Below are 11217 nucleotides of genomic sequence, written 5' to 3'. Positions count from 1 at the left end.
AAACTGTAATTTATAAATACCTAATTTATAAGAATAAATTACATTGCTGATGATAATATGTAATTACTATGGACAAGGGACCAAGATTCTTACAAACTATTCTAAGTGAAAAAGTCCCCAAACTTTTATAATAGCGTTTTTATATTTGTTAGCTTAACAACTTTGGGGAATTGAATTGTAATCTACAGAATGGGTAATTTTGTGAATTATAATCGGGGATGTACATCAATTTATCGGCCATTGTCTTATCCCTGTATTATGAGACCTGTAATTAAAGCATTCATTATCCTCATAACATTATGTACAAGTTTAGCTTTATTTATTAATAACTTGCCTTAATGACTGATAATGGTATTTTAACAAGGACAAGATCTTACAAATTAAAGAATTGTATATATTATAACTTTTAATTGGCAGAAAAGCTGTAACTTATTTATGGATTTTCTGTAGTTTAAAGTCAAGGTCTAAAATGATAGAGGCATTTGACAAAGTTAATGAATAAAAATTATGTCTTTTGGTTTAAATTATACTAATATACATATGGTTTCATAATTTTATTCTTTGTTTAAATTTATAATACTATAAAATTTGATAAATAATGTTTAAGACAGCATGAAAAGTTAATTAAATTTAAGGCAATGTCCCTTTAATAATTATTAGACCACAAAGAAACTTATGAGAGAACTAATATCTTGTTTACATTTATTTTAGGATAGATTAAGTAAGGCATTGACTTTGCAATGAATTTTTAATTTTAACCCTTACAGATCGGGGGGGGGGTCATATTGACCCCCCCCTCTAGTTTTTTAAATGTCATTTTTTTTGTAGGTAAGATGGAGAGCTGTGACTTCATGACTTTTTAAGTTTAGTAATTATGCGTTGGCAAGAGTTGATTTTATTAGGATATCTGGTCTGTGTCGGTCGTGGTGTCCGGTCAAAGTCAGTTGGGTAGCACCAAAATTTTAAAAAAATTCTAAATAAATCTTAATTTCTACATTATGACTTTTGAAACCTAAATTTTTTTTGGTGAATACTAAGATATCAATGACCTTATGAGAAAAGTGGTGTTATGACCGTTTGACCGCACCCTGACCGACTTTATGACCGATTTTTGTCCGGCTTTTACTACAGACATATATCATGAATATCGTGGCTTCTATTACAGCTAGAGACCAATAAATTTTTTTGGTAAATTCTTGAGCAACAATAAACAGATAAAAATATTAATTGGCGCCGCCAACCGCCGTTTTACCGCCATAACCGCCGTAACCGCCGAAAATAACGGTTTCCATTATTTGCCGTTTTTCGGCGATGATCAGAAAAAGTAATATTTTTGTTATGAAAAATAAAAGTTCGTCCTAAAATTTGATCATCCTAGCTGCAAAATTGGCCGCTCTACAGCTGTTTTAAAATTTAGCGGCTGGCCGCTAAAAAGCGGCTAAGGAGCGGCCTGACCGCTATGACTAGAAAAAGTAATTTTCTCTAAAAATACACATGAACCACCAGAAAAAAATTTTACGTCTTTATCTGTAACAGAAGCCGAGATAGAGGGGGGGGTCAATATGACCCCCCCCCCCGATCTATTAAGGTGGGAATTGGGGCCCGATCTGTAAGGGTTAAATAAGATGGTTGTATAGCAAAAATTTAAAGGGATAAGACAATGACCGATAAATTGATGTACATCCTCGATGTAAATACACTCAATTACCCCTTCTATAGATTACAATTTGTGGTTGAAATGTTTGCTACTCAACTTTATAATGCAACCAATCAAAATTCGTTGAAAGTCCCCAATGGTTTTAAGCCAACTAGTTAGAAGGGTTATTATAAAACTTTAGGGACTAGTGTAATAAACAGCCTATTGTCCCCTTTCTTCTTGAGGTTGTATAGTTATCATGTAGGTTTCTGAGATTATACCAAAATTTAAATATCCTATAAAATATCCCCTAATTTGAATATCAATATCAAATTTGATTATCGTTGTTTCTAATTAATTCTTGGTGGAATAAATTAACATCTTAATACAAAGTCTACTTTGTTGATAAATTCTTAATTTTAAGTTGATTATTTTACTAAAATATTAGGTTTTTTTTAATCTGAATTAATCAATTATTTTATTATTAATAGCCATATAGTCGACATGAATTATTGTATGTTGATTCATTGCTACTGTTAATGCTAGGTTTCTTTGATGGTTTTAGGCTATTTTGCGTTCACATCTCTCAAGTGCACTATAGTCCTTTGGGATGTAGCCTGTAGTATTACAGTAACCAAAGTATCATTGATACATTATTTTATTGATACATTATTTTATTTCTTGGCTTATAAACTTTAGGCACATTAATAATAGGGGGTTCTTTGAGGGTTTTATTCTATTTTAAAAAAAGTCTAATTTAGAAATTGTAGCTTTTTTACAGGTAGTAGTTATAAGGTTTGTTTGTTATATGTTATATATAAAAAATAACGCCATAAAATACAAATGACCAATAATAGGTCAATACACAAACTAAATTACGAATGGCAGGCGAATATACATTTTAATTGACCTAGGGTAGGACAGTAAGACGTGATTTTGCAAAGGCACTATAAAAAGTGCTTGTTTGTGACTCATCCTAATTATAGAAAAGCTTTGCTAATTAAACTAGGCCACCAGTTCAACTTATACAAAAGCTTGTGTGCGTTCATTTCCGTTTTTCACATTAGCTAATCATTATCAATAGCATATTATTACAAGAGCACAAAATACCCTTCTTCTCTTTTATTTAATCTCATCATTGAAGGAAGTCTGCAAGAAATACACAGATTTAAGAAGCTAGAAAAAGTGGCTCCACAGATACTGGCCTCTCATTGGCTACTCTATCGTATGACGTCATAATGTGTGGATCAACTTTTTCTTGCTTTCAGTTTTAACTGCTAGAAGACTTCTTCAAGTAGACCCAATATCCCAAAATATGAAACTTATTATAAACAAAATGTCTGTAACTAATTACATTTTACATTAAAAAAAAAACGCTTTTTATAGTTATAATCTCTCAAAAAAGATTCAGTTTAGGCATTGGATCTACTTTCGGCAGTCTTTCAGCAGTTAGAGCGGTGTATTTCTTGCAGGCCTCCTTTAAACTCTGTTTGATAAATTTGCTATGATGTGTTCTTTGGCGAATATGAAAGCTATAAACATGTGATAAAATGTTGACGCGAACGCACACCAGAAGAAAATCTTTAGAAACTATGAAAACATAAATTTTCAACCCATTTTCTCTCCTTTTCAGATCTAGAAAATGATAAAGTGACAATCTCAAATAAAAGTGGAATCAAGAAAGAGAGAGAAAGATTATGTGTGTGTGAGAGAGAGAGAAAGATAGAGAGTGTGTTTAAGAGATAGAAAAGTTGCTTTCATCTTCAACTAAAAGGTATTCATACAAACACACGAAACAAATATTTGCAAAAAGCAATTGAAAGTTATCCTTATATTAAAGTAGGAGATATTATCTGTGTCTGTTTGTACCATTAAATCTCGCTAACTGCTAAACGTACATGGTTCTCCTATACAGTGAAGCTTTATGTAGGTCCAGGAAAAGTTTTGACTATTTTGGGGGAGGGTATCTCCACCCTCCCAAGATAAATCATCGACTTTTTTTTACAACTTAAATTGAAAATTGTTTAGGGGGTGCCCTTTCCTCCCATACAATTTAAGTTCCCCTAGAGGCTTCTATGTGGAGTAGCCGGTAATCTATAATATGTGAACACTTTACTATTATCTAGTAGAAAATCTTGAAAGTTTAATAGCCAGGGACAAGATATACTAGAAATTTTTAAAGCAGCTTATGGTGTATCATAAATAAATGACGTTATACAATACAAATGACCAATGGAAGGACAGTTTGCATTTTACCATTAGTTAATTACAATATATACTGGCCTATCATTGATCATTTGTATTATATGAAGTCATTTTTTATTAGGCACTATAAGTTGGTTGATTTTTATTTTATTTATTGGTACAATTAATAAAAGCGCAATAATACCTATCTATTATTGGTCTTTAATAAAAGAAATAAATAGCAGATCTTGTAATAAATAGATTTATTATTACTTGGAAGTGATACTTGTTGCTGGCTAATATAACGAACCACCCCTTTTACCACATCCCCTCCTACTGGATGAATAAACTGACCATTAATTATTGTCAACCTAAATTGACGACAATTTTCTCCCTGTCATAATATTCTCGTCTATTCTACATCCATTATACTACATTTTTTAAGTTTTTAAATCTGTAAACAAACCAGAATGTAATATGACGTATTCGGAGTTACTTCCCCCCCCCCCACAGTGGGATTTTTGGTCATTTTTTAAATTTCCTCAATTTTGAGTTAAATGTCCCAGGGGCTAGTATTACCATTCAAAAGTTGCCATGCAACAGATTTTTTTATATACTACAAAATTAGGCAAAATACAGCCGTTTTGCTGAACGTGGTCAAAGGAATATTTTTAAAAAGTGAATTTTTTCATTAAAATCATCATACATTGCTTTTCCTACTTTTTCCTAGAATAAATTGGTGTAAAAATCTGATTAAATGATATGTAACAATATTTCATTGATATATACAGATGTTTCTACTTTAAAATGCAAAGAAAAATAAGAAAAGTTGTCATAAATCTGTAATTTAAAATCCAAGAACACCTAATATTGCATCTTAAAATAACATGTATTTTTTACGTTTAAAGGTTTTTCTCACTTGGGGCTACGAGGTGCCAAAAGTTATTTAGGCCCTGATTAAATTCAAGTATTCATAATTCAGGATTAGTTCATAACTCTTGGCACCTCGTAGCCCCAAATGAGAAATCCAGCTTAGAAAATAGATACTGTGAAGTTGTATTAATATAAATTAAATACCATTATGAAGTCAAACTACTAAAAATTGATATAATTTAATAACACACATATTTAATCTTTAAAGGTTACCTTTCCGTTTTTAATAGTGAAGCTATTCTGTAAATGATACGTCCATCTGTCGGTACATCTGTCCGTTAGAAACATTATTAGGGAAAACGTGAATTTCTCGGCTGCTATTTAAAAGACTTTATTACCATACTAAGAAGCATCCAGATTATAATTTACTAAGTCCTTCAGTCTATCGGTAATGGTCTGACAACCAGTTGATTTATATTTGAACAAGGATGACAACATTCATAAAAGCAAAGCTCTGAAACGGGGTGACAGACAAACATTAAGTCATGTAGAGCGTGAATATGTAAAATATATATAAATAAGTCTTGTCAAAATTTTGCCTAATTTTTTTGCAAAAGTTCTTAAATATAAAATACTGTTTAAGGGTATACGGACATTGTTAGGAATTGATTATAGAGATGCTTCGCTTATAATATTGTACTTATAATAGGGGTGCTGCCACTTTTACCACTAGCAAAAGTACAGCCACTGTGTTTTTGACAAAAATTGGGTGTGTTTTTGTCAATTTCGTTTTTAGCTGTATTTTTGGCAATATTTTTTTATCCACTGTCAAAATTACACCTTTCTGCTGCCATAAACACAGTTTTACTGTCAAGTTCACACCCATGAAATTCAAGTATGCTGTCAAATTCACAGTTTTGATGACAAAAATACACCTACTTTTAAATCAATATTAATTATAAATATTTTGACCAAGTTATTAAACCTTATAACTATTTATAATAGTTAAATCAATCTACACAACAATAATTCTAAACTTTTCAAAAGAAGGTAACAGACAAATATTGGATATTATAGTGGATCTAGTGGTGATATAAGTATAGGTGTAGACGTTGGAATTGAATGTCCAGGTTCAGGTACAGTTTCAGGTACGGTCACAGGTACAGGCACTGGTTTACAGATTGTAATATGCCGTGGTAAATAGAAACTGGAATATTCCATATTACAAGAAGGACATGGTTTTCAACAGTTACGAGTGACAAACAATAATTCTTGTAGAATGTCAGAACTGAATATACAAAAAATTAATATATAAGTTCAGACAAAATTATACGTAAATTTGTAACAAAACTTCTTAAATACAGAATTCTGTTAAAGGACATACTGACATTTTTAGGACTTGATTATAGAGATGCTTCGCTCAAAATATTGTAACTTTTTGTAATATTAATCAGTAATCCAAAAATCAGATCTGATATGAGGAGGGGAGAAATAGGGGGTAAATCAAGGGGTATGTATAATGCTACAACATTAAAGTGGGTTTATACACATATTTTTCTATATGTAATAGATATATTAAATATTATGGATAAATAAGTAGGTATAAATTTAATAGGTGTATATTTGTCAATATGTAGGTGTATAATTGACAAATTATAAATTTAATAGATGTATTTTTGTCAATATGTAGGTGTACAATTGACAGCAAAACTGTGAATATGCCAGTGCAGTAACTGTATTTTTGTCATACCCCCTAAAAACGCAGGTGTGAATTTGACAGTAAAACTGTGTTTATGACAGCAAATCACTGTGTTTATGACAGTAATATCACTGTATTTTTGCTAGTGGTAAATCTGCCATGTACCCTTATAATATTGTACTTATAATATAATTTAAAAATCAACATAAACGTATGGACATTCTGGTAATGATTATAGGGTTGATACGCTTTACAGCACTAATACAGGAATCAATAGAACAATTCTAACATGCCTAAGTTAACGAAAAAGCTAACGTTACGGACGCAGGGACGTACGGACTGACCCTAATTATAGAAAAGCTTCGCTGTAATTTTAGATAGACAGCTTTTTTTTGGGGGAGGTGGTAAAGATTTACCTCATTGATGATAATCTACTCTATATAAAACTAACGTCTGCGACCCTAGCATCTAGGGTATTTGAAGGGATATAGAAGGGCAGAAAAATAGCTTAAAACAATACTCAGGCTTTTTTATAAAAATAAAATAGCCTAAAACCATCCTATAAGAAGCTTCCCTCTAAAGAAGAACCATATCGGTTCAGTGGTGAGTGAGATCCTTCGCTACACACAAAAAAGCTTAGTACCTTATATTATAGGATATACTGAAAACATATATACAATGATTATTATGAAATAGTTTTAGTAACAAAGCTGCTCAATTTTTATAAATGTGCGTATGTCTTCCTTTCTGTATTTCTGAAACATTTGATTTCTAAGCCACTATTTTTTTCTGTCTGTCCTTTAACTTTGTTTGAAATACTTAATTTATATTGTTCTTTCCTTTCAATGGTCTTGGTTTCTAAATTTATATTAGTCCCTGAATCCACTTTCATTTACTGTATTACTAAAATTTTCCATCCAACTATTAAAATTTGAAAATAATAAGGATGACAACATCCATTAAAGCGAAGCTCTGAGACGGTGGGAAAAACGAACATTACCACTTATAGATTGTCATAAATAATCAGAGCATAAATGTATAAAAGTTGAACAGAAATGTAAGTAAATTTGTTGAAAAACTTAATAATTACAGGATAATTACAAAACTTGTTGTTAAAAACAGTTAAAAATTGCCATGTTAAAAGTGGACATTCTGGTTATGATTATAGAGTTGCTACACATTCTAAATCGTACATAACTACTACAGGAATCACCATGCAAAGTATGATAAGTTTGATAAGACAATTCTAACATGCCTATATTAACGAAAAAAAGTTATCCGTTCCAAACAGATTGACAGACGTACGGACGGACCCTAATTATAGAGAAGCTTCACTTTTAAAAAAGATTTTACAATATAATAAGGATGACAACATCCATAAGTAATAAAGCACCAAAAAACTTGGCATAAACAAAAAGGCAACTTGAGTTATAGAGCAGTTGTTTAACATAAAAAGAGAGAGATAATATGCAAAAACTCTTTTGAAGCATGACAGATAAACGGACAAGATAATGTATAGATTAGATGCACATATATTTTAGCTGTGAAAATTACATTTTCCCCATAGCGTTACGGACTGATATCATATATTATATTTTTTTTTAATGTTTAAAAAGTCATATTTGATAAGTAATAGGAGATAGTTAAAAGAAAACGATCAACAAGGAAGTTAAAAAAAACTTTTGTATAAGTAATACCACGATACATTAAAAAAACTCTTAGATATCCTATAATATAAAGTAGTAAGATTTTTTTTGTCCAAACATTAAGATCTCAGTAAATACTGAACCGATTGGATTCTCTAAATTAATCCTGTGTTGGTTTTATGCTAATTTATTCTCAAAATTAAGACTTGGGATGGGTTTAGGCTATTTTTCTAGCGCTTCGCTGTCCCTTTAAATAAAAGCCCCTGGACTCCAGAAGAATAGAAGAATATTTTTACTATAAACATCATTACTTAAAATCAGTATCGAATTGAGAATGCATATAAAATCTTGAAGAACATCACATTTTTTTCCTATTTTGTATGGTGTATGTTTGCAGGGCTCGGCAGCCTGTATACCTCGGGAAACCATTTACAATTTTAAATATCAACTGAAAGTTTGAACCTGACCCAAGTATAACAATCCCTCTTATCAAAAATCTTTTAAAGCATTATAACGGGTTTAAATTTACGGTTTAGTCACAGCTGTTGCGCAGCTGCCGAGCCCTGTATACTATTTATTGATAACTTAGAATAATATATTATGTATATTAATCATATACACCTTAAAACTCTCCAAAAGTTTTAATTGAGGTCTCAGTCGATGTTAAAATAATTTTTTTTTAATATGAATAATTTCAGAAATTTCGAACTTTTAACTATATGAGTAGATTAGTTCTAGGGACATTTTTCTTATATAAAATCACAATAATATGTTTATAATATGTTATATTACATAAGCTATAACCTGTATATGAAAGGTTTTAACTTTATTTTTAGATAAAATAAGCTTTTGTTGGTATTTGTGACTCATAAAGTTAAAAAATCCCCAAAACAGCCAAAAAACCCACTGTGCCCCCTTTAAAGAAAATATTTTCTTTTGTTGTCTTATCCCTTGAATCTTACATACAAGGCTTTTTAATAAAGTCCCCCCTCTTTTAAAGAAAATATTTTCTTTTGTTGTCTTATCCCTTGAATCCTAGTATAAGAGTGAGTGAGCCATCATATTACATACAACTTACCATCAAGGCTATCAATCACCTTTATATATTCATCTCTCTCTCTATCTATCTATCCCTTGAATCCTAGTATAAGAGTGAGTGAGCCATCATATTAAATATAACTTACCATCAAGGCTATATATCTATCTATCTATCTATCTACCTTTCTATATCTCTATCTATATATCTATCTACCTCTCCCTTGAATCCTAGTATTTTAGTGAGTGGGCCATCATATTACATATTACAAAGTAGATTTTACCCCCCTCCCTAAATTTATAACCCAACAAACATCGAATTTTAGTGCCTACAAAAAATTACGTCATAGAATACAGATGACCAATGATAGGCCAGTATATATTTTAATTGACCAATGAAAAAATGAAGTAGCATTGTTCATTTGTAATGTATGACGTCATTTTCTTATAGGCACTATGAGCTGCTTCTCATTTATTTCCAATTGAAAAAAAAATCCGCCATTCGAATTTGTTTGGACTCACTTGATAGACCTTACTCTTACTTTTGGGTTTTCCATTATTAAAACCAAACGCAGATACAAATTGTAGATTAGCTTTGCTACAGAAATAATATAAGTTTTGATAACATTTCTCGTATTCAACCCTCCTTGAAAAAAAAACTTTATCTACAACTTTGATGTTTATTAAAACTGTCCTGAGCTGCTAGTCATTCAGTGAAATTGGTCAGGGAGGGAGGGAACATTGGCTGTTTATTACACTAGTCCCCAACTTTTTATAACGTTTTCTTATTTGTTGGCTTAACAAGCTTAGGGAATTTTATTAATTTTTGACTGGTTGGTTCATTAAGTTGAGTGTCCAATCGTTTCAACCACTAACTATTATCTAATATAGGGTTAATTTTATGTTGCATCATTTGTAATGTTCATTAATTTATCGGCCATTATCTTATCCCTTTAGATCCATGGAAATTGGTCCCAACCCTTCAAGTGTAAGGGTAGTAAAATAATCGTTTTTATACATCCTCACCCTTTAATTATGCTCTTATATTTAAAGAATACAAAAAAAAGAAAATTCTGAATTTATTTTAATATACATAGAATGTGTTCTAATGTACATCAACTTAGACCTTTTTATTTTTTTAAACTCCTGAAAACCCAAATATTTTAAGACAATGGACGATCAATTGATGCAAATCCCCAATGTTGATAAACAAAGTTATCCCTTATTTGAAAACTACTAGTTTGGATACAACCAATGAAAATTCAAGTTAAGTACCCAAATTTTTTGAGGCAAAGAAATAAGACATTGGGTACCTATGTATTTTAAAGTCATTCACTGTTACAAACCAAATTTGTATTTGCTTTTTTTGCCTAGATTTCACCAGCCTTACTTGATAGTCTGTGAGAAAAGAGTGGAAAAAGTTTCAACTTCCAACAGATAGAGAAGAGAAAAAGTGATTTGCTTCAACATGGAGAAATATTTTGTTCTAGTTTCGGTAAGTTTATGGATTTTTTTATGCTTCTTTTCAAAAAGTCACAGTGTTCGCTTTTTCCAACAATTATACTTAAAATGTCAATGCTTTCTTGTCATTTATTTGGCCTTTGGGACTTCTGAAATGATAATCTCCAAAAAAATTTGTACGTTACGCTAATAGAGACACTAAAGTGAACTACAAGTGAACTACAAATTATCTAGAGATACACTCTTTAAATCAGCCAATACGAAGTTTGAATATCATTATTAAGTTTAACGTTTTTTACTATTAAACACGTTGCTTAAGTCAAAAATGCAAAAATTACAGTCAGTTTAATTAACTTAACTTTTAATGTCATCATAAAAATTAGTGAATCATGGAAAGAAAACGAAGTAGCAGGTTTCGTCGTATTTTCACAGTAACTTTTGATAGGGTTTTTTAGTTTAGGTTAGGTTAGGTTAGGTTAGGTTAAGTAAATGCTAATGATTTCCCCGCAGGGTTAGAAAATTGGCCCCGCAAAGCTACTGTGAAAATACGACAAAATCTACTACTACGTTTTCTATTTATCCATTCTTTTTTACCCTTTGCTAAGAAGACATTCCTGAAAAAAAACTCCCCTCCCCCCTACCCGTTCTTCTTTAATCTCAACTGGCCTTTCTTAGAATAAATA

The 11217-nt window shown here is 31.0% G+C and overlaps 1 protein-coding gene across 2 annotated transcripts in view; it reads left to right on the top strand.

Moving 5' to 3' along the window:
• Nucleotides 1–3249: 3249 nt before the first annotated feature.
• Nucleotides 3250–11217, top strand: part of LOC145323944 (lachesin-like) — a 56091-nt gene continuing 48123 nt past the window's right edge. The window contains exons 1-2 of one of the 2 annotated variants that reach the window (XM_080166556.1): nucleotides 3250–3410; nucleotides 10448–10568. In XM_080166556.1, coding sequence (XP_080022682.1) covers nucleotides 10542–10568 — 27 coding nt within the window. In that variant the 5' untranslated portion in view covers nucleotides 3250–3410; nucleotides 10448–10541. The remainder of the gene's footprint in view (nucleotides 3411–10447; nucleotides 10569–11217) is intronic. The other variant, XM_080166558.1, reaches the window with a different exon arrangement.

This window comes from Acartia tonsa, chromosome 7 (assembly GCF_053477335.1).
Source record: "Acartia tonsa isolate MP-2025a chromosome 7, ASM5347733v1, whole genome shotgun sequence".
Classification (NCBI taxonomy): Eukaryota; Metazoa; Arthropoda; class Copepoda; order Calanoida; family Acartiidae; genus Acartia; species Acartia tonsa.
The sequence above is the reverse complement of the archived record's forward strand: the minus strand, read 5'-3'. Positions and strand labels throughout refer to the sequence as shown.